This window comes from Leopardus geoffroyi, chromosome D2 (assembly GCF_018350155.1).
Source record: "Leopardus geoffroyi isolate Oge1 chromosome D2, O.geoffroyi_Oge1_pat1.0, whole genome shotgun sequence".
NCBI lineage: Eukaryota > Metazoa > Chordata > Mammalia > Carnivora > Felidae > Leopardus > Leopardus geoffroyi.
Genome location: NC_059334.1, coordinates 12,496,485 through 12,520,554, shown reverse-complemented (window position 1 = coordinate 12,520,554; position 24,070 = coordinate 12,496,485). Strand labels below are relative to the sequence as shown.

Genomic DNA, 24,070 nt, shown 5'->3' with positions numbered 1-24,070 from the left:
TTATATTATATATTTATTCATCCCCCTATTGATTGACATTTAGATTGTTTCTAATATTTGCTATGACAAAAACACTGCATCCAGCATTCTTACGCCTGCCTCCGTGTAGCACATGCAAATATTCCTTTAGAGAAATTTTGGGTCAATGTTAGCGAATTTAGCAATTTTAGGTCAAATTGCTCTCCAATGTGACCATATAAATTAACATTCCTACAGTGTATGAAAACCTGTTTCTTCAGTCTTGCCAGTATTTGATATTGGCAAGATTTTAAGTTTTTGCCCTTCTGCTAGCTTCTTATTGCTTGAGTTTGCATTTCTTTTATTTTTACAAGGTTGAATATCTTATATTTTTATTGACCATTTTTGTTTCTTCTGGGGATTTTCTACCTAGTGTTTGTCCAACCTTACGCTGAATTATTATTACCATATTTTAATTTATTTAAATAAATTCTTAAAACTTTGGACTGATTTTTTATATATATGTTATATATTATATACTATTCTATTTTATAATTAGAAATACAAATATATTATTTTATATTTTTACCTAAATTTTATTTATATTTTATATTTAATTAATTTTTATATTTTATAATTATGTTTTATAAGTTACAAAATAGAATATCATATATGTAATTAATTTCTCTAAGTTTACCCCTGTTTTATAATTTTCTATTGTCTTATGGTGCAGAATTTGAATTTTTATCCAGTTAGGTTTATCAGATTTTTCTTTCATGTCTGTTGATTTTTTTACCTTAAGAAAGCTTTTCCTGTTACTAAAGTTATTAAAACATTCTCTCTTATAGTTTCTCTTACTAATTTTAATGTTAAATAATTTACAGTTAGATATTTAATCTATTTGAAGCTTACTTTTGTGTATAAGGTATGGTAGGGATATAAATCGCATTGTTCATCTAAATAGCAAAATATCCCCATACTATTTTTGAACCATCTTCTCAACATTTAAATGTTTCAATCATATAGCAAATTCCCCAAAGATACAAGAATCTGTGCTTCATTTTTTTCTGCTCCCGTTAATCCTTTTTTATACCAATACTCACTGTTTTAATTACTGTTACTTTATAATACCTTGCTATCTCATAGGGCAAATACCACCTCTTTGTTATTCTTTTTCAAAATTATCTTGAATTTACCCTTCCATATAAATTTACAACCAGTTTCATGTTCGAAGAAAATCTTATTAGTTTGATTGGGTTTCATTAACTGCATAGATTAATTAGGGAACCATGAGTATCTTTACAATATTGAGGCTTCCTATCAATTAACCTGGTATAGTTCTCTATCTACTCAGATTTATTTTCTACAGCCTTCAGGAAAGCTTTGTAGTTCTTGTGATTTTTAAAGATAGTTTTATTGAATTTATCCCCAGTAACTTTATAGCTTTATTTGCTGTTTTAATGGGATCATTTCCACCATTTCCATATTGTGATCTATAGGAAAGCTGTTGGTGTTCCGTACGTTGAGCTTTTTCTCTCCTCCAAGCTAAATTCACCTATTAGTTCTAATAGTTCCTCATCTGACTCACTTGTATCTAAGTCCACCTTCTTGTCGTAGCTCGGAATACACTCTAGAGGCATCTACATGGCTCGGTTGGTTAACAGTCTGACTCTCGATTTCAGCTTAGCTCATGATCTCGCTGTTCATGAGATCGAGCCCCGCACTGGGCTCTGTGTGGACAGTGAGGAGTCTGCTTGGGATTCTCTCTCTCCCTCTCTCTCTGCCCCTGTCCCGCTCGTGTGCTCTCTCTCTCTCTCTCAAAATAAATAAACATTTTTTATAAAAAAGAATACACTCTAAATGACAAGTTTTAAAATAATTTATTAAATGATGGATGATTTTGTAGATTCCCAAGTCAGCAACTTGAGCCCGTGTTCCACATTCTGAGGGTACACAGCACAGGAAACTAAACTCTCAGGTGCCGACTACACAACTTTTAGTTGGTCGCCGATACCGCCAGGTTTTCTTCTCATCTGTCCTTTTCTCCTAACGGCAGAAATGGAACAAAATCTCTAGCTGACTTCAGTTAGTTGGGTTTCAGGTTTTGATCCATAAAGTTCATCTCTTTGATCAGATTTTCTCCTAATATCTGGAGCAAGAAATAAATTGCTATTATATATATTCACTAAGAAAGCAGCTGAACATGCTGAGGATGATGGCACCCAAGGTCAAGGTACCAGCACACACTTGTGAGTGGTGAGAGCACAAGGCTGTAGTCAGGTTCCAGGATAAAGTGCTCATTAGAGAGCCATACTTTTTCTCCCATCTCCTTACCTCTCTGTACCTCCCGCTCCCTATCCATGGCACTCAAAGTGTTTTTAGCAAGACCCACGCTGAGAATCACCCACTGTTCCATTCCCTTTGTGGAAAACCAAACACAGCACAAAAATGGTGGTTTCTGTCTCATGCGTCGTAATGGGTAAATGATTCAAAGTAAGCTGGTAGAAGTTGGCAAGAGAGATTTACTCTCCTGTACATAGAACGGCTTTTGTCCAAGTAGGTAGAAGAAACTTTAAGAACTATTCATGCTTAAATATATGCACCAGAGTTCTGTGTCCCTGTCAAATAGGGCTCACATCAACAAAAATTATAATATTTTCCTTACATAAGTTTTCTAGTCCCTCTGTCAACATTTTGGAATACATCGTTTGTAAGGAACATCTGCAAATGCATAAAGCAATCGCTTCATGGGAGACAATGAATGCTTAAAAAGGCAACAAAAGAACATTTACAATTTTTAGATATGAGTTTCAGATATGAGTTTCCCTCACTTTTGGACAAGGATGCAAATTCAACTCTGTAATAAATTACAGTGCGCTGTGAAGATTAAATGCACTCTTGGATTGAGTTCGCGCCTTCCTCCATCCTATCCTACACACAGCTGCCACACTAATCCTCCAAAAACACCAATTTTCACATGCTGCTTTTCAAAACTAGCTTCCTGGCTTCCTGTTGCATGAAAAATAGTCTCAAATGCTTTCGTCTGGCATTCAAGGCTCTCTGTGATGTGCACCCTGGCAAACATTTCACACACAAGCATGTGGTGTGGTGGAAGAAATGATCCCCGGCTAGTTATTTAGAGACCCACTGACCCCACGGCCCCACTGACCCGGCAAAGGTCCCATGCACCTCCTAGACTCATTGGCTTACTCAGTAATGGTCTGAAAGGCTATTACTGGGTCACATGCCCAAACCCTAGAGTCGGGAGTCAGGGTGATGTTGCCACTGCCTAATCACATGGACTGAAAGTGGGAATGGCGGTTTTCCAGAAGAAAACTGGGGCATTATCATGAGCAGTCAGGTGGTAAAACAGCTGAGATCCCCTACAAGTGCCTTAACACACTGGACAAAATTCAAGGAGACAAGCAAACGTATTAACTCTCATTAGGCCTCTTGCATCACACACAATTCCACAGGGTTTTATCACACGAATGCAGCTGAGGGAGGCACTGTCTCATTCTGGAATGTAAGGAGTCTCCTATTGCCCCAAATCCATGCACTTCATTATAGCTGCTTGAAAAAAACTTTTTTTCATGTTTATTTATTTTGAGAGAGACAGAGCACAAGCAGGAGAGGCGTGGACAGAGAGGGAGAGATATTTCAAGCAGACTCCACACTGTCAGTGTGGAGCCCCACATGGAACTTGAACCCATGAGCTGTAAGATCATGACCTGAGGCGAAATCCAGAGTCAGACACTTAACCAACTGAGCCACCCAGGCGCCCCCATTACAGCCACTTTTATATAGATGAGACCCTGTCTGGGAGCACAATTTGCTGGGTTCATTGTATACAATGTACATACTCTCAATAATAACTTTTTTTTTTTTTTAAATTTTTTTTTCAACGTTTATTTATTTTTGGGACAGAGAGAGACAGAGCATGAACGGGGGAGGGGCAGAGAGAGAGGGAGACACAGAATCGGAAACAGGCTCCAGGCTCTGAGCCATCAGCCCAGAGCCTGACGCGGGGCTCGAACTCACGGACCGCGAGATCGTGACCTGGCTGAAGTCAGACGCTTAACCGACTGCGCCACCCAGGCGCCCCTCAATAATAACTTTTTATCTCAGGTTGCACAAATTTAAGTAACAGCCATAATGGTGTAAAATGAACAAAAACAACATATTCTGTGATGAATCAAATAAAATATATTTTGAGTTAATGCTTTCTCTCTTTAAAGATAACATTTCTGATAACTGTCATCCGTTCGTGAAAAGACACAAGACCAACAGTTTGTGTGTGTGTGTGTGTGTGTGTGTGTGTGTGTGTGTGTGTGTTTCTCTACTTAAGGCCAGATTGTCTTGAATAAAGGTCTCAAAGTTTGCCTGAAAGCTTTCAAGGCAAATTGTCAGGTGGAGGGTGGTCACCACCCAGCCAGATGGCTTGCATACATCTTAAGTGCCTTTCTTCTACACATGCTCTCTTCCTGGTTTAAACCTTCATGATCCCAGTTCTATAGTGAAACAGTATTTGCAAGTCTCTCTTGACCATAAACTCCTAAAAGTTGGGGACTTCTCACTTTGGTTTCCCCAGGGCTTGGCATTTTGTTTGGCGTTGGGGCGCGGCGGGGGAATAGGCAATTCGAAAAGTATGTTATTTGATGCTATGACTCAATCCATCCATCTATGCTATGCACAAACACTACAACAAATTTCTTATAACAAATAGGAGCTTCTTGGAATAAACTAAATTCCAAGGAAAGAATGAAAACAGGACGGTAACTGGTTTATTTGTACCTACTATGTGAGAGGCACTGGTTTAGTTTTTTGTTTGTTTGTTTGCTTTTAATGTTTACTCATTTTTGAGAGAGCATGAGCAGGGGAGGGGCACAGAGAGGGGGACAGAGGATCTGAAGTGGGGTCTATGCTGACAGCAACCAGCCCAATGGGGGCTCGAACTCATGAACCATGAGATCATGACCTGAGCTGAATTTGGATGCTTAACTGACTGAGCCACCCAGGCGCCCCTGGTTTAGGTATCTTTATAGACACATTATTCCATTGAACTTTCACAATCCTATAAATTCTTACATTCAAGAGTTTGCATTGCTTGCCAAAGTAACCCAAACTCCCAGTGACGGGGCATGAGTCATATCCAGCATGCTTGACTCCTTGATTACCAAGTGCATCATCCCCATTTACCATGATTCTGAGATTCATGAGTATGTAGGGGCTATCATGAAATGTAAAAAATGTCAATTTTAAAGAGTGCTTTTTAAAAATTTTTTAATGTTTATTTATTTTTGAGAGAGCAGGGGAGGGGCAGAGAGAGGAGTCACAGAATCTGAAGCAGCTTCCAGGCTCTGTGCTGCCAGCACAGAACCCGACATAGGGCTCAAACTCATGAACCATGAAATCATGGCCTGAGCTGAAGTCAGCTGAAACAAGCTGAGTCATGGCCTGAGCTGAGTGTTTTACACTCTTTAGAAGCAATAGAAGCAAAAGCTGAATGACATAATGTGAGAGCAAATAGCTTGTATGGGAATCTGTGGGAATGGTGGTGGATGAGAATTGTTTTTAAATTAGTTCTTTTGTAAATTGCAAAAAAAAAAAAAAGTTCTCGTTTGTAGTGCACACTTTATAGTTCACAAAGCACATGGGAACAGTGAAGATAATGATGGGTTATGGTTGCAATTCATAGGAAAGGAGGTACAAGGAAATTGAATGAAAGGAGATAATAATTTACGTCCATAATCAATCTTCTTTAAAAAAAATTTAATCTGAAAGTACATTTCTGCCACCTATCTTCTATTCGGTATAATAAAGAATGAGAATGATACAGAGATGAATTCTAGTTCAGGGTTTTGAAAGGCCAACCAGCTTTATGGCAGTGCTCGAGCTTACAGTGTTAACAAGATAGCACAATTTGATATGCGGTTCCTGCCAACCAACTTTAGAAATAATTCCATCTTCGTGAGAAGTCTGCAAGAACCACAAACCAAACCTCAAAATAGATTCGAAGAGAAAATACTCTTAGAAAAAATTTCCCTTCCTATCAGAAGCAGACCAGAAGGAAGCTTACGCTCCCACTTACAAGTTCCCCAGAAAGCTTCATCTAGAAGGTTGTTACTTTCTTCAGACACACAGCGAGTCACTCTTTTCTGAGGCTCTTGCCTCTTCCATGGCCTCTTCCAGAGACTAAGACACCAATCTAGAGAGCGCCATGGGCCTCCGGACCACTAAACAGATGCGGAGAAGCACAAAACAAGCCTCTGGTCACCAGGAGGGTATGTAGGTATTTGCTGCTTTTCTGCGTTTCTCAAAGCTGAGCTTTGGGCTGGAGGCGGCTCCTTTAATGATCAATTGCTGACACTGCATACTAACAGCGATTATGTTGTCTCTTACATACGTCTTTCTATCCTCACCTGCCCAGGCCGACGTGGATTCTTTAAAAACCCTTAGGAGAGTCCTGTTACATTTAAATTGCCTATAACGTTTGTGTAATAGACTTATGACTGACGATAGGTTTAATTAAAATACAACTGTCTTTGGGAAGCCTGGGTGGCTCAGTGGGTTAAGCGCCGGATGACTGCAGCTCGGGTGGGTCCTGATCTCGCGGTTCCCGAGTTCCAGCCCCGCGGAACTCAGAGCCTGGAGCCTGCTTCAGAGGCCGTGTCTCCCTCGCTCTCTGCCCCTCCCCCGCTCACGGTCTCTCGGAAAGTGAATAAACGTTGGAAAAATTTTTTAAAAATACAACTATCTCTAATGTATTCTTAGTAAACGACGCCAGTCTGTGCTCCCGTAAGTAACTGGCGCATGGTCCCCTTTAAATTAGACCTTAGTGGTTTTCTTGTAAGAACCGATTCCGCATTTCCGAGAGAACCCCGGCTATTTTTCTAGAACGGCTGTACGGGTGTGGATCAGGCGCTCTCTCGTTTCCCTCCCTTTGTGCAGCATCTATCCTGGAGGCCACGTAATAGCTATCGCCCAAAGAAAACTCCGAATCGCGGTTGTTCGCGTGTGCCACCATGCAGCGGCATTCGCTGCCCAAAGACCGGGAGACTTTAAGCAGCAGATCGCGGGGCCTGCGGTGGGAGAGCTGCGTGCCGGCCCCGGCGTGATTAGGGGGCCAGCACGGCGACCCGCGACTGCAGCCGGGATTTAAGGCCACTGGTTCCTTCGCAGCCAGGCCGGGACGGCGCTCGAGGGGCCGCCAGGTCGGGAGCCTGGGCGCGCGGCAGGAAGGACGCCCGCTGCGAGCGCTGCCCGAACTGGCGACGCTCCGGGCACGCGGGCGCCCCTCCCCGCGCCCCGGCCCCGGCCCCGGCCCGCGCCTGCGGAGGGAGGGAGGCGGCCGCGCGGAGAAGGGGCTTTGCTAATTGCCGAAGCAGGAAGTGAGCACGCGGAGGACGCTGCGGAGAGTCTGGGAGGAGGTGGAAGAGGAGGAGGAGGAGGAGGAGGGGCGCGCAGAGCCGCGGTGGTGAGCTCCGGGCGCGTCGGCACGGCAGGACCTGCCATCCCTGCCCTCCCGCTCTCCAACCCCGTCCCCGAGGCCGCGCAGCCCCCTTGGGCGCTCGTCTGCCCTACCCCGCCCCATGGCTTTCCCGGACGACCCTCTGCGCGCAGGTAAAGTGACACCGCGCCGCGCCCTCACCTGGAGCGGGAACCGCGGCCCGCGAGCTCGCCAGGCTCCCGCAGCTACCGTGGGGCCGAGCCTCCCGCGAACCCCGGGGCTTCCCGGGACGACCTTGGACGAGGCGCCGCACCCCGGTCCGCGTGGGGTCGGGCCGGGGACCGCGGCGGCTCCCGGGGCCCCGAGGGCGCGGTGCGAGGTCCCCCCCCCCGCGAGCGGCTGCCGATCCCCGCGGGTCTCGCTGGCCTCCTGCGCGCCCGCCGCCCCCACCCTTCGGCACCCCCACGCGTGCCTGGGACGCTCCTTCCCTCTCCCCGCGCTGTGGCCCCCGCCGCTTTTGTTCTGGACTCGGGATCCCAGTTGAAACAAGTCTCTCAAGCCTCTCTGGCAGGAAAGAGCGCAAGGAGTGGATTTCATTCTTTCCTCCCTGGCTCTTCCTTTCTCCCCACTCACAGGCCTTCTCATTTCTCCTTTTCTCTCCTCTTTTTCACTTTCATTAAATGCTTTTGTTCTGTATGTACGTTGGCCCTCAGAGCCGTTGCATGAACTGGTATCCAGGAAACCGAGAGGCTGATCCCACCTGTGGGATCCCACCTGTAGAGGCCTTTAATTAGAATGGTCTCTAGTTCTGTCCTTATGTTAAAATACTGTGTGTACCCAGGCCAGAATCTCGATTTTTCTTTCATCTCTTACTTGATTTAAGGGCCTCCTCAGACTTCACCTTCCAGGATTTCTGCCCTTGCTCTCCCATCGTCTTGGGATGAATGAATTAATGATCGAGCTACTCCCCGGGGCACGCTAGGGATTTTTCTCCTTTGCTGAGGTTGGAAAGGCTGCGGAGAAAACCACATATACAGAACTGCCTGTAACTGCGTAGATAAACGTGTTTCCTATTTTCTGGCTTGGGCTTGGGCAGGGACAGAGCAACATTCCATCATTAATCTGTGGTTTGAGCAGTTAGGAGGAGACAAAGTATCTGGAGGTGAGTCAGAAGACAGCTACATTGGCATCATGGTGTGCTAAGTTTGGGAGAGTTTCCTGAAGATTTTGAAGCAAGGTCTAAATTCTTCTTCAAGTGGGGAATGGTAAATATGTTTTCCAGGGAAATGGGAAATAAGTCAGTTGTCTGGATCTCCTTTCCCTCCCCCCATACCCACTGTTTGGGAAAAAACAGAAAGGGCAGCCACCCCCACTCACCTCCGCATCCACGTCTTCCAAGAACCCGATGGACAGACAAGTGCCAAGAGGTGTGAGGCCCGATTTTACCAACAGTCGTCTCAGATCTCATTACATGATAGTGGCGAAGGGGCTTCAAAAAGATTGGGGGGAGGGGGTACGGGGATCCATGGAATGGGGACAAGTGTAAAATCTGCTTGGGCCCCCCAAATTAATGGCACCAGAGAAGACAAGGCCCAGGAACTGCCCCTTAATAGTGATACAGTGTGTAAAAAGCCTCAGTGAGTCATGGTGTGAAGAGGCCACCAGGGCAGCCAACGTGGTCTTAGCAGACCACACTAGCATTACAGGATCTAGAATCCCTGTCGTGGTGTTCTTGCTCTGCCTGGCCCAGCCAAAATGGAACAAAGGACTTGGAAATCCCAGCACATGAGGTGTGACCGGAGGGGATGACGATAGGAGGGTGTCCTTCAAAAGAAATTGGTCTCCTGAACTTTAAGAGGTAGAACCCAAATCTGTACGTGAGATCTTTCTGGCTTCCCACAGAGTGGGGAGAGACCTCCTAAGGTCGAGGTCTCCTTGTCACTCGCAAAGATATAGAAGAACCCATTCAGACATTCGAAAGATGTCCCCATGTCCGTTCCCACTCTGGGAGTCTATCAGTAAGAGGAGGGTTCCTCCATCTAAAAAAAAGATCGAAAATGACTTTCCCTTTCTCATTTAATGTCTATAACCTCCAGCGCATACCCGCCCACCCCTTCTATTTCTGAAATGAAGCCACAGATGGTGCCAATTTGTGGAACTCATTAAAGGGAGTCTTCCCTTCTGCATCCCTGACCAAGCTCCCATGCTCTCTCCTGACTTCCTGCACTCAGCGCTCACCTGCCGTGTTCACACCTACGCTTGCCTTTTACCCGCCGCTTCACCAAAAGGTGGCCAGAGACCTAACAGATCCCGCACTTGTCTACTTAAGAAACCTGCATGGACTTTTCTAACAGATTCTTAGTCCTTCGGAGGTTTTCATTCTCTCTACGTCCGTCTCTACCTACCCCTGCCGTCCCTGCCCCTTCGCAGACATTGTTCCCATTGTCCGGAAGGCCCTCTTCACCGCCCCCCCCCCCCGCCCCCACTCCTGTCTCTCCCCAACTAGACAGTAAGCTCTTGGACAGAGCTCACACCTGTCACGGTATTCGGTGATGTGGTTTCCGAGTGGTGGTGGGGATCCGGAACCAAAGGACACGAAGGAATTCTTGAGACGTCTTTGGTGCAAAAAAAAAAAAAAAAAAAAAAGGTGATCTTATTAAAGCACAGGGACAGGACCTGTGGGGCAGGAATCGATGCCCCGATAGTGAGGAGTGGCTGATTACATACTTGGGAGTTGGGGAGGTAAAGGCAAGAGGAAGTCTCCTACAGCATTTTCATATGCTAAAGAAGACTCACAGATCCTGGAGGCCTGGCTGTCTTCGTGCTAAGGTGGTTTTCCCTTCCAGCAAAGCCTCAACATCAAGACAGTAGGGAGGTCCTGGAGAATTGTTACACTCGATAATTGTCAATGGGCTGCAGGTTATAAGGCCATTTAATTTTGTCTACCATTTGCTTCTGCCTCTGTTTCCCACACCACTCAGCGCTTTGTAAGCCCTGGTTAAATACTTACTGCCTCACTGAATGAATGGAAGAATACAGTTTAACCACATATGCTTCAAACTGTGGGCAGTAAAAGCTTTTCTTGTTTTGACATTTTAGAAACTTCTTCATCCAGTTAGATATGTCAACTGAGTTTACCTTGTAAAGATAAAAAAAAAAAAGATATTTGTGTCTTCACGTGCAAATAACAGATATATACATATATATATATATACACACTATCATAGCAGGTTATGAGCTTAGTGTGAGGAAACAACGTTTTGCACTAAGAAAATCTACAAGACTGTTGGGGTCACACGGAAGAAAAACAGTCATGTAGGTTCTAGTAAGGCTGTCTCACTCTATCTCTGCCACTAATAAAAATCGAACACAGAATGAGTCAGATCATCTGTGTCAGAGGTGAGTCCAGTCTGGCTCACGTTCATACAGACTTCAAGCCAGAAGCAAAGAAAGAGGCTTTGAAACCTTGGGTTGAGGAGGTGGGGGTGAATCACTGCGATGAGCTAACTGCCCAGGGCCACCAGCTTATGGGCGCATGTCCTTCCTTTGTTCTGGGGTCCCCGTTTGCACTGTGCAGTGAGGTTGCTGGTGGGGCAGCAGCTCAGGACAGCCCTGGGTGGCCCCTCATCTCTCACTGCCCCTCCCAGCCTCCCCCCCGCCGCCCCAGCCCCCATGAGTTTAGGTGGATCCCAGGTAGCAGTGGGAATGGAAACCGGGACAGAAGAGCCAACCGCTTCAAGGAGCACAGGTCTTTGACCAGCCAGACCGGCTAGCCCTTCTTCAGATGCACCAGAGAGCCGTGGCAAGCTGGAGTTCTCCCTTCTCCTTTTCTTCTTCTTCTTTTTTAAGTTTATTTATTTTGAGAGAAAGAGCATGCTGCAGCAGGAGAGGGGCAGACAGAGAGGGAGAGACAGAATCCCAAGCAGCCTCTGTGCTGTCAGCACAGAGCCTGATGTGGGGCTCGAACCCGTGAACCCTGAGATTGTGACCTGAGCTGAAGAACTCAAGAGTTGGATGCCACCATCTGAGCCACCTCGGCACCCCCTGGCTGTGCACTTTCTTGACCCCTGGTCCTTCTTCCGCTTGTTCACCTGATGTGAGGTCTGCAGACGACAGGGAAGAAGAGAAAATGAACAGTGTGCCAGCACCACCAGAGCACTGCCTCCCTGAGACCTTGTGTCCCGAATATGGTTAGGGCTCTAGGACTTCTTCATAACCAGGAATGAAAACAGCCGTCGGTCAACAGAAAAGCGATCGTACGCACAAAATCCTAATAACAGAGGAAAAATAAGTTCGCTCTGAAACTGCAAGTTCGAAACTTGTCTTGAGTTCTTCGCTCGAAAGCACACAAGGCCTTTCATGGCTCCTGGTTCCCTGGGAAAGCCAGGGCGCTCCAGCATGCTTCCCTCTTTGTTTGCTCTGAAAGAACATCCTTAGAGGAGGTCTTTGGATTTCCCTTGACAGACTGTGTCTAGGAACGAGTGGCGCCCGTGTTCCGTGGCTAATGAAGGGAGGTGTTGGAGTGGAACCATACGGCTGTTGGGTGGCTCACCAGGGTGTGTTTTGCAAAATAGGGGACGGTTGCTTCTGGAGAGCTGTGGGCTGCGGTCCACGGTTCTAAGGATGCGATTTGGGTCGTTGAGCGGATGAGGAGTCAGGAGGAGATTTGGGACTTAGAGCTGGTGCTGGAATGCATAGTACTTTGGGGGGACGCTCGGTGCCTGTATTTTGCACGTGGGAGGGATGTGAATTGGGGGGCCAGAGAGTAAACTATGGTGGGTTGAGCTGCGTTCCTCCAGAAACATTGTTGTCATTCTAATCTCCAGTACCTCACAATGTGACCTTATTTCGAAATAGAGGCTTTACAGATGTAATCTAGTTAAAATGAGGTCATTAGAGTAGGTCCTAATCTAACATCCTTATTAAAAGGGAAAATCTGGACACTGAGATTCCCCCCAGGGGAGCATGTCAGGTAGTCAGTGCGTGAACTTCTAGAAAGTAGTGGAAAATAGGCAGATTAAAAAAAATTTTGTTTTCAATGTTTATTTTTGAGAGAGAGACAGAGACAGAGCGTTGAGTGGGGGAGGGGCAGAGGGAGAGGGAGACAGAATCCGAAGCAGGCTCCAGGCTCTGAGCTCTCAGTACAGAGCCCGATGCGGGGCTTGAACTCATGAACCATGACCACGACCTGAGCCGAAGTCAGACACTTAACTGACTGAGCCACCCAGGTGCCCCAAAATAGGCAGGTTTTGAAGTCACAAAGTCCCAGATCCAGATTCTGGCTCTTGTATTACCCTGTGACTTTAGGCACACAGTTATGTAAAAAGGGAGGCACCAGAACCTTCCTCGGGGTTCCTGTGAGGATACACTGAGCCTGGGGGTAACCCCTGCAGCACGGGCTGGGCACCAGGTAAGCAGGAGCTCTAATGGGAATTTCAGAGGAAGGTGCTGACCGCGGCTTCCTATATCATTCAGTGACTTTAGCCTGAAGATGCTCTTTGGCCGATAGGGCCACTGCTTCTCACTGCTCATGGACCTTTAAAGCTGGAAGGACGCGTGGAGGCCCTGTTCACCCCTGACCATTACAGATTAGGAACCTGAGGCCCAGAGAAAGAAGAAACGATCGAGCAGCCTGCCTAGCTTGCTCTCGGGCCAGGTGTCCTCCAGGGACTGCGTCAGGTCACCACGGGCTTCTCTCGTGCCTTTTGAGAACTCTCCAGAAGACGCTCATGTAAATGAAACATCAGTGCCGTCAGTGAGATCCTTTTTGGTCAGTTCCCAGGTAACTTGGGGTGGTGTGTGTCTTCTTGCCTGGAGACATTGATCCCGGAGTCGAGGTGGCTTTGGGGGGAAAGCACTGCCAGAGAGAGCAGGGCTTCGGCTGGGAGCTAGGGGAAGTCCCAGCCTGAGCTCATGTGGTCCCCCTTTCTGTTTTGGCTCCTCCCGTGCCCCATGTCCCAGCTGCTGTCAGAGCCTTGCCTGGGGGCCCTGCCTGCTGTTCCCTGGAACTTATAAAAAATAAACACTGTAATGCTTCTAAATAAGAGATTTGATTTTATATGTAATAATACTGTAAACATGCAGCTCCAAGGGCTCTCAGAAGTCCTTTAGGGCAACTTCCTACTTCCAGACCAGTGTCAGAGAATCAGGATCAGCCCTCCTCCAAATACCCTCCTTGATACACACCCACCCAGGCCTGGCGAACACAGGTAGTTGAGCGCGAATCACAAGGACGTCCCGGGTGGGAGAAGGCACGATGTCAGGCAGGGCACATTGGGCACCACGCAGGCCTGGGTCTGTGTGTGTGCTTGGCAGTGATGTGCACAGAAGAACTTCCTCCACGGCCTGATCTACGTCAGAGACTCCAGTGAAGGTGATAAAAGACCTGGACGTGCCTTTACTACGGGGTCCGAACACATCGCCTTTCCCGATTACCCTTTCGCTTTGCTGCCGTACATCAGAAAATGAAAAACCTGAATTCCTTGTGTCCTTGCCATCATAAATTCTGTTTAGTCTCAGAGATTTCAGACCAAAGCAAGAGACTCTGGGCCTCCAAACACGTGCCATCATCCGCCTGGCTTTTCCGGTTCACCTCATAGCTTTGTGAGGCACGCTCATCCAGCCTGGGGTTCCCAATCCTGGCCTGACCACAATATCCATCACCTGGGGCCCCCCTATCCCCCCTTCCCCCCACCCCGCAGGTTACAGGGGAGGAGCCTGAAGCCATAAGCACTTAGGTGAGTCATCCAAGGTCACACTGGCTCAAGGCCAGACCACTGCTCTCAGGATGTGGCAGGGAGAACCAAGGCCTTCAGCACCCAAGCCCACTGTGCCTTCCTTAACTGTGCTGTTTGAGTCCTCACTGCCACTTTTGGTGTGATTCTGCCTTTCCTGACCATGTCCTCCGTTTTCTTCCTCTTTTTCCTTCCTTTCATGCTAATTTTTCTGTAGGAAACAGAACTAACTTCCAGATACAGTGGGTGATGTCTGCATGAATTCTGTTAGGGTCATTTGGAAACCACCACCTCCCCCCCCCCCCACACACACCCCTCCCCATCTCTCTAAGTCCTGCACAGCCCTTGACCTGAAATGCCATTGTTGATACCTGCTGATATTACCACACCCCTGGTGGGGGGCAGGTTTTAAAGTGTTATCATCCAGAGACGCCTGCCTGTGTGGCTCAGTCGGTTGAGCATCTGACTGTTGATTTCAGCTCAGGTCATGATCTCACGGTCCTGGCGTTGAGCCCTCAGTTAGGCTGAACATGGAGCCTGCTTGGGATTCTCTTTCTCCTCCCCTCTCTCTGCGCCTCCTCTGCGCTCGCTCCCTCTCTGTCTCTCAAAATAAAAAAAATAAATAAATAAAGCATTAGCATCTAAGTATGCTTTAGTGAAAATGAAATTGTTGCAACAAGGCCGTGATAGGTGGGGAGGGAGGAAGGAACTTGAGATTACTCAGTGATGGCTTCCACCACCCTGTCTCCAGCCAGGAACCAGAAGGAGAAGAATGAAAAGGAAAAACTCAGAAACCAAACTCGATGTGTCTGGCCGGACATATCTGAAGTATACTAATGTGCCATGTTCTTTATCCCCTCTCAGCCTTCTCCCATGCTGTTCCTTCTCTCTAGAATGCTTTTCCCTCCCCAACCCCTTCTCCTGGCTAGCTTCACTTCATCCTGCCAGACCCAGCTGTCCATTCCCTGGCAGGATCTTCTCCCCGCCGCCCCCCTCAACCCCACCATGTACCCCAGGCTGGGCATTTATGCTTCCTCTTGTTTCCATAGCATTCTGCACTTGTGTTTCTTAACACTGAGGGCTCTGTATTATAATGACTTATCACTTGGGCAGGAGCAGTTGTGAAAACTCTGGGTGAAATTAGCAACACAGGTGGTTCCGGTTTTGTTTACATGGATTTAAATCCATATTTGAGTCCATATTCCCCTGGGCTCCCAGGAAATTCCTTTTCAGTCCGAGTCGGGACCTGGCCCCTTCCTCAGGGTCCCACGGGAATCTGAGAGGATGATGTGGTGCTTGGAAAACTAGAGAGGGGCCTTGAATTTTTAGTACATTTTGGTGGGCATTGCTGTCCTCAGGGTCTGGGCCTTACAGGACCCTTGCGATCCAGCAGCCCTTGGTTTCTGTGCTAGACACAAACCACGGGTCCCTTTGCCGGGGTTGGGAAGTCCCCTTGGTGCATCTCCTGATGTGGCCTTGCTACCTCTGGGCTCTGCCAGGGACCAGGCCACGGTCCCCACTCATGAGGCTGCAGATGTCTGTCCCCTGCTCTGTGGAATGACACTGGCGAAAGCTCTCCTCGTTTGTCCCCACTCCTCTGGGCCATCTTGTTTAATCTCTCCAATGACTAGGCTGTCATAAAACAAACAAATAGATGTTCCCTTCACACTGCTGCTCCTTTGGGCATTGTCAACACCTGCCAGGCAAAGACGTGGGGAAAGTCCAGGCACATTCTAGAAGGGAAACATCTAGGGAGAACAAACACAAATTATTATAAATCATCTTGCTATGCTCATTTGGATCCCCAAAGGCATTTCCTGGGTCTAAGTGCCTGGTCCACAGTGTATACTTAATGAAGATCTGGAGGGAAAAAATGAAAGTTGAAAAGTCGGCTGACCCAAGGCTGCCACTTAGGGTTTCGTGGGTGGTGTGCTGCCCAAATCTCGAGGACCCCCTCCCCAAACAGATTTGGTTCTTTATTAAGATAGTTTTCTGGCAGATGTCTGATAAAGTGTCTTGGAGAGGGGAACTTTTTTCTACTTTGTGCAAATTCTTAAGATGTAGTTGTGGCTTTGACCGAGGCCTATCCTTTTTTCTGCATTTCCTCATTCAGTTCCTGAAATGCAACAAGTGGTAAACAAGAAGCAAATATATTGGGAAATCAAAGTCACTTTTTGTTTGATAATGATACTGGGAGGTATTTCTGACTTTATTAATTTGCATAAACCACATCCAGATGCTTAGTATTTTAAAATGATAAAAATGAGGGGCACCAGGGTGGCTCAGTCGGTTAAGCGGCTGACTTCAGCTCAGGTCATGATCTCACGGTTGGTCAGTTCGAGCCCTGTGTCGGGCTCTGTGCTGACAGCTTGGAGCCTGGAGCCTGCTTCGGATTCTGTGTCTCCCTCTCTTTAGGAAATGGAGAAAAGCAGAAGTCAAAGTTATAATCAAATCCAGTATGCCACGCAGTCCTGAGAATGACATCTGCATAGTTCATGACTATTTGGAACTCTGAGTGTTTATAGATATCTACAAGGAAACTGTCCCAAATTATGGTGTTTTTTGTTTTTTTTTTTTAATGAAGTTTATTTGTCTTAATCTCTTTCTTGGTGTGGTCTGACCCCATTCCTCCTGAATTTGTTTTCAGTAATGATTCAAAGTAAGTGTTTCTCAAACCTGATTAGGGTGGTTTGCATCGCTGTGAAGACAGTTCTCAAAGGACACCTTTGTGCTCTTAAATTAAATACTCTCCACTTGTTTGTTTGTTTGTTTCAGATCATATGGCAAAGGAGCCAGTGGAAGACACGGACCCTAGCACTTTATCCTTTAACGTGGTAGGTTACAAACTTTACATGAATGGCGATAATTCTTGTTATTCCTTTTTCCCCTTTGTTGCATTTTTATGGCTCAGTATTAACATGAAGATCAGAAACCCCAAGTTCGGTTTTCCCAAGATAAATGTCTTTATCACAGTGTTCTCTGTGACGTAATAAACTTTGGGTTTCTCTAAGGCTAAAAATGGTATTAGGTTTCTGTGCTTGTTTGGCATGTACCAGAAGTGATCTGCTTAGATTACATCAGGTCTTTGTACGTTTGTCTACTCAATACTTATCTGTCTCCTTTTGACTTCCTCTTCTTCCAAATTCAAGTTATTTAATGTGAGATTGAAGGAAACAACAGGGCTGCCTTCCAGTAACTGGGGGCTGCCCGTTCACCAGATGGGCGTCCACCGTTTGATTCAGTGTGTTATTGCATTTAATCCCTGCAACCTCCCTCCAGGTAAGCACTGCCCGTTTTACAGATGAAAGACTGAGGCACAGAGGATGAGGTTAAGAGGCCCAACTGGAAGCGGCCCAGCGGCTGGCTTCAGGTCCCTGCCCTGCCTTCCCATAACCACTCGGTAGCATGTCTCCTGCTTAAGGTTTACCGAGGACTTCACATACATCATTCTTCATCCTCCAAATAAGCGGTGAGATGGTAGGACAGCTGTTTTTACCCCCATGCTACAGAAGAAGCAAGGAAAGTTAACTGATTTGTATAAAATCACCCAGACTGGAGCCCTGCTCTCCTATGTGTACTGCCTCTTGTTTTAGGACCGAATCAGTGCCTTTGGCAACATTTCATGTGTTATTATGCGTATAGTATGTGACACATTTTCTTCTTTCTTTCTTTCCTCTCCTTCCTGCCTCCTTTCTTCCTTCCTTCTTTCTTTTTTTCCTTCCTTCCTTCCCTCTTCCTTCCTTCCTTCATCTCTTCCTTCCTTCCTTTCTTCCTTCCTTTCTTCCTTTCTTCTTTCTTTCCCTTTCTTCTCTTCTCTTCTCTTCTCTTCTCTTCTCTTCTCTTCTCTTCTCTTTTCTGTCAGCATTTGGAGGAGAGGAACTGCCCAGTCATGAACAATTCTGAGGAACTAATCTAGTTAGAATGACATAAATGCACACAACAATATAATTAAACAGTACAATTCAACGAAATGTCTTTAAGTCTTTGGTGATTCATGCGGCACCTTGTGTCTCAAAGCCCTGAGATGTTTGTTCTCACATCTTTAGTCAGCCCTGCAGTTTCCTAAGTGAGAATGGGACGGAGCTGGACACACAGTGGAAATCAATATGAAAGAATCCCCTGTCCCTGTGTCCATAAGGACAGGATGCAGAGCAACCCTGTGGATCATTCCTGTCACCCCCTGTGCTATGGTTCCTTACGAGAGCCTTTGGCTCCTGTAGGGTGTTACTCAGTTGGTCCTTCCTGTCCCTAGTGCCCGACCTGTGCTCCCCTGGGACTCCCACTCTCTTCCCGACATCAGGTTCTCCCCTCTCTCCTTGGGTCACAGCTACTTCTGATCGCTCTCCACGCTGGGCCAGATTGATTTTTCTAAGCCTTCCCTGGGTCAGTTTGCTGGAGTGGCCACAACAGGGCACCACATAATGGGTGACCTAAATGTCCCACGCTTCTGGAGGTGAGAAGCCAAACCCAAGTGTTGGCAGGGCCATTTCCCCCCGGAATCAGTGGAGGAAGAATCTTTTCTCCTCTCTGCAGGCCTGTGTGGTTGTCGGTAACTGGCGGTGGTCCTCGGCTTGTAACTGCACCCATCTGTTCCCTCACTGCGTTGGCACGTGGCCGAATTCCCCCTGTGGGTCTGTGTCTCTTGTACAGACACCAGTCATCTTGGATTGAGGGTCCACTCTACTCCAGTATGATCTCACCTTAACTAGTCCTCTGTCTATAGCGATTGCATTTCCGAATGAGGTCACATTCGGAGGTACTGGGCGTTAGAACTTTTAACAGGTCTTTTTTGGGGAGACGCAAATCAACCCATAACATGGCAGCTGCTCCTGGGGTTAAGCCTGTACTCTTCAGAATGGCACATGCGGTCCTCCGCGACCCCGTCTCAGCATCCCTCCTGATGAGTCAAGCTTGAGTAGCTATTTGCTGCTCCTGAAACACCCAGGCCTTCTCACCTTCCTGGGATGCCGATAACCCTGCTCCATCCAGCGAAGAAAATCTCCCTGCTTCCTCACCTGATGAACTCCTGTTGTTCCTCCTCTTCTCAGTTCAAGCTTTGCTGACCTGTGATGCTTTCTTTGCCTCACCCTGGGGCCTTCTGGGGCCCCCTTCTCCACAGCCCAAACTCTACTTTCGATCGCACTGTGCTGAAATTGTTTGCTTGTCTGAGTTTCTACAAGACAGTGTTGAACATCTTCCCATGCACAGTTGGATAGGCCAAGCTTCCCAAACACCTAGAATGGCACCCATTGAGTCTTTCCACCTCACTTCCAGGATCTTCCATGTAAACTGACTCCATCATTTCGTATCCAGCCCTGTCCCCCTCCAGCGTGCGTCTCTGCTTCAAGCTGATGGGTCTTCTACACCTGTCACTGTCCAGACCACCTGTGTCTGCCATCTGCAATTACTGTGTTCCTTCCTCTTGGTCACCCAAGTTCTTGGGCATTCTCCAGGCCTAGCTTGAATGTCTTTTCAGGAAACCTGTGTTTGCTCCAGCCTGTTCATTCATGCAGACCTTTGGTAGATGTTCAGTTAACACTGAGTCAAAATGTGGAGTTGCAAAGATCATAGTTCCTTCTCTTGAAAAACTCCAAGTTTGTTCCAGGAAATAGACAACTACATACTTTAAAAACAGCCTGGTAAGTGTTATAGGACAGGTGTGTTTTCCATTCTCTGGAGAACAGAGTATCAAGAAGAATTTAGTCTGAGGGAAAACTTGACTTTTTAAGTTCTCCATGATTGATTGATTTCTTCTGTGGAAGAGGAGTTCGAGGCTCCTAGAGCTTCTGAAGCTTCACTGTTCATCTCCAAAGTAACTGCAAGGAAAGGGATTTAAAACAAAATTCTTGGTTCCACATTTGTTTCTCCTTCTCTTCTGTCAGAGGAGGACATGTGTGAGACCTACAGGCAAGTTGGAAGGTGTAACTTTCGTTTTAAGGCTGGAGGGCATGGACCCAAAGGCCCCAGATGGAGGGTGGGAGCTGAACAGGGGTTAGGGGACAGGATAGGGAGACTGGGCACATTCTCGCTCCTCTCATGTAAGTCATCAGAGAATTACTCCATTCTTTATTTATTTTTTTTTTTTTAAATTTTTTTTTTTTTTCAACGTTTATTTATTTTTGGGACAGAGAGAGACAGAGCATGAACGGGGGAGGGGCAGAGAGAGAGGGAGACACAGAATCGGAAACAGGCTCCAGGCTCTGAGCCATCAGCCCAGAGCCCGACGCGGGGCTCGAACTCACGGACCGCGAGATCGTGACCTGGCTGAAGTCGGACGCTTAACCGACTGCGCCACCCAGGCGCCCCAAGAATTACTCCATTCTTTAATCGGAAGTCAAAGTGTTCAGAACATTAGATACCTGCATGGAGGTACCAACAAAGACATACATGATTGTAAGAGCCTTTGCTATTTCGAATTCCCTCCAATGGAATTGCCCTCATCCAGGGCATTGAGGAACTGTGTATGGTCATGCATAATGAGTAGATCTTTGTAGATCTTTGTGCAGGTCAGTAGGGATGGTTGGCTTTTGAATCCCATCCCAGTCAACCCAGGACAGAGCTCTCCAATAGTGAATACCGCCTGGCACGCAGGCTTATTGACCCAAATGAGTATCACAGAAATGATGACAAGATATCAGTGTATCCCCATAATTCATGAAAACGTTCCTCAATTTTAAACTACAGGAAATAGGGGAAATAGCACTGCAGAAAAGAGAGGAAGTGTGGTTTAGTGGTCAGAGCTGAGGAAACTGAGAAGGCTTATTCTAGCTCATGTTCCAACATTAACTTCTTGTCAACATAGATTTCATTTTTTTATGAACTAAGCATAAAAACAAGCAATGGGTCAGGCCTGTTGATAAAGCCATGGCTAGAAACTTACGAGGTTTTAAACTAAAATTATGACTTCCCCAAAACAAAGCTTTCTTTTCACTTTGATCTTACAATTGACTATGGTGTTTAAGAATAACTCTCTTCTTTTGTTGGTTTCCACAGTCAGACAAATACCCCATTCAAGATACAGGACTCCCTAAAGGTATGTACGGTTAATATAACTACTTGAACTTGTGATTATTTTAATATCTTGAACAAAGCACCAGTCAAAGCAATTTCTCATGTGTAAAACAGAAACATACTGATAATTTAGCTGACGACTTGTGGATGATCCCAGGCATGAATTTTCTTATTTAAATCTGTAACATACTTCATTAGAAATTATCCATTAAATTCCTGTGGTGTTTTTCACATGCCTGAAATGAAGATAGCCAGGACTCTGGGATGCAAGTGACAGAAGTCTAACTCAAGTTAATTTTTAAATAGGGAGGAGGGACATATTGGCTTAGGGTCTTTGGACGCTAAATGCAAGCATTTAAATGATGCTCTCGGGCTCGGTCTCTCTGTCTTTCCGTCCCTCTCATGGCTCTGTCTTGGCTCCAGTTTTGGGCAGGCTTTCCCTTCATGATGGGAAAGGTGGTCACCAATGCCTCCAGCTTTATGCAGTGCCCCCTCAAGATGGCAGAGCAAGGTTGGGGGGGGGGGGTTTCCCCTAACACCCACATAATTCTGGGGATGACTGTCATATGGGTGGTTTGGGTCATGTGGCCATCTGTGAATCGTCTGTTGCCATCAGGAGGATGGAAGAGGGCATGGGTCAGGTATGAGCCTTGAGGTTGGGTGGGGGAGAGTGTAGAGTAAGTTCTACCCAAACCACAGGAAGGAGGGTTCTCTTACTAGACAGAGGGGCAAAGGATGCTTGTCAGGCCCTAAAGCAGAAAACAGACAAACAGAAATCCCCCAGAAACCTATCTTTTGTAATTCACAGGCTAACGTTTTCGGCACAGTACAGACCAGAAAGATGGCTAGGCTCAGCCATTCCCGATTTCTCTTGTGGTGCCGTGCACAAAGCTGTGTCTGCTCTGGAGGCCAAGCTGCTGGTTGCCCTACTGGAGCATTTACCTCGTGCTCTGCTGACAACCCAGAGTGGGGGAGGTGGGGGACAATCAGATCTGACCAGCGTCAGAGATGGCAGGGGCCCCCAGCTTCCTGGAGAGGTAGGGCTTCCTGGCACCCGCCAACATGGCTTTTCCTGGCAGTCTTTGTGACGGGGTGATCATAGGGTCACCCAACTGGAGAGTTGGGAGGGAGCTCCCTGCCTGGGCCCACCTGAGGTGAAGTCTAGGGCTCTACCAAAGCTCCCCTCCCCTCCATCCCTTATTCGCCAGACTCTTCTCTTTGCATCCAGAAATTACACTGTTAGAGTTTAAATTCTTTTGCCTCCCGTGCATGTCCTGGGGGTGGCAGTGATGTAGGGAAAAGAGACCGAAAGCCAAGATGGAGTCCACGTCCTGGCTGTGGTAGGGGTGGCATCTGGCAAGCTCACTTCCTCCTTTCCCCTGTTGAATGACTTCTAAGTGTCCCGAATCCTCCAGTGTGTGATTTAACTCTTTAGTTCAGCAAGATGGTGCAAGGTGCAAGCCAGGCAGCCAGGGACAGATGGGAGGCAGCCTTCGATGGTGCTCCTCAGACTTCAGCGTGCACTGAAGAACCATCTGGGAGTGTGGGGGAGGCTCGTTTATAATGCAGATTCTGGGCCCAGCTGCTCTGAAATCACAACATGGTAGGTCTGGGGTCAGGCCCAGGCACCTGTGTGTATTTGCACACCTGAGTGGTTGGGATGCAGACCTCACTTTAAGAGCCTGCCTGGGACACCTGGTGGCTCAGTTGGTTGAGCATCTGACTCTTGATTTCAGCTCAGGTCATGATCCCAGGGTTGTGGGATCGAGCCCTGCATGAGGCTCCGCACTGCTTGGGATTCTCTCTCCCTCTCCCCCTCTCTCCCCCTGTCTCCCCCTGTCTCCCCCTGTCTCCCCCTCTCTCCCCCTGTCTCCCCCTGTCTCCCCCTGTCTCCCCCTGTCTCCCCCTGTCTCCCCCTGTCTCCCCCTGTCTCCCCCTCTCTCCCCCTGTCTCCCCCTGTCTCCCCCTCTCTCCCCCTGTCTCCCCCTGTCTCCCCCTCTCTCCCCCTGTCTCCCCCTGTCTCCCCCTGTCTCCCCCTCTCTCCCCCTGTCTCCCCCTGTCTCCCCCTCTCTCCCCCTCTCTCCCCCTGTCTCCCCCTCTCTCCCCCTGTCTCCCCCTCTCTCCCCCTGTCTCCCCCTGTCTCCCCCTCTCTCCCCCTCTCTCCCCCTGTCTCCCCCTCTCTCCCCCTGTCTCCCCCTCTCTCCCCCTGTCTCCCCCTGTCTCCCCCTCTCTTTCCTCCTCTCTCCCCCTCTCTCCCCCTCTCTCTCTCTCTTTCTCTTTCCCCTGTGCTTGCTCTCTCTCTTAAAAAAAAAAAAAAAGGAGCCTAAGACGTTTCAAGGATTTGGTGTATCCACCAGGGAGGCACATAGACAAGAGAACTGAACTATAGCCAGACCATGGCCTGCTGGGCTCTGAGTGCCCTCAGCAGATGGCTCCACATCTCAGGATCTCGGTTTCCTGTCTGTAGTGTTGGGAGGACAATATTTTCATCCCCTCCCATGGTGCTTGTGAGAATTCAGTGAAATGGGGGGCGCCTGGGTCGACTTTGGCACAAGTCACAATCTCATGGTTCGTGGGTTCGAGACCCTTGTTGGGCTGTGTGCTGACAGCTGGGAGTCTAGAGCCTGCTTTGGATTCTGTGTCTCCCTCTCTCTCCGCCCCCCCCCCCCAAAGATAAATAAACATTTTTTTAAAAAAGAAAAAAGAATTCAGTGAAATGAGTCCAGAACAGTGCCTGGCATAGGTGAGCATCAGATGGTGGAGGGAAATCTGGTAGAAAGAAGTAGGAAAAATCAGGGTTGAGGATGCTGTCCCAGCACTGTGGCAAAAGTGGCACTGTTTGAGACAGCCACTGAGCTGCAGTGACTCTGGGATTGCAGTGTCATGGTTAGATCTGTCTAAAGATCTTTTTTAACAC

General features: G+C 47.4%; 1 protein-coding gene across 7 annotated transcripts in view; it reads left to right on the top strand.

Annotated features, from left to right (window-relative positions):
* The window catches only part of EDARADD (EDAR associated death domain), a 96,489-nt gene that overhangs the window by 18,578 nt on the left and 53,841 nt on the right, over nt 1-24,070 (top strand). For 3 of the 7 annotated variants that reach the window (XM_045437266.1, XM_045437264.1, XM_045437265.1), the window contains 2 exons: nt 16,918-16,976; nt 21,136-21,175. In XM_045437266.1, the coding sequence (XP_045293222.1) occupies nt 16,923-16,976; nt 21,136-21,175 (94 nt within the window). In that variant the 5' untranslated portion in view covers nt 16,918-16,922. Of the gene's footprint in view, nt 1-6,150; nt 6,243-6,839; nt 7,582-16,917; nt 16,977-21,135; nt 21,176-24,070 lie in introns of those variants that run through there. The other 4 variants (XM_045437261.1, XM_045437260.1, XM_045437262.1 and 1 more) reach the window with 3 other exon arrangements.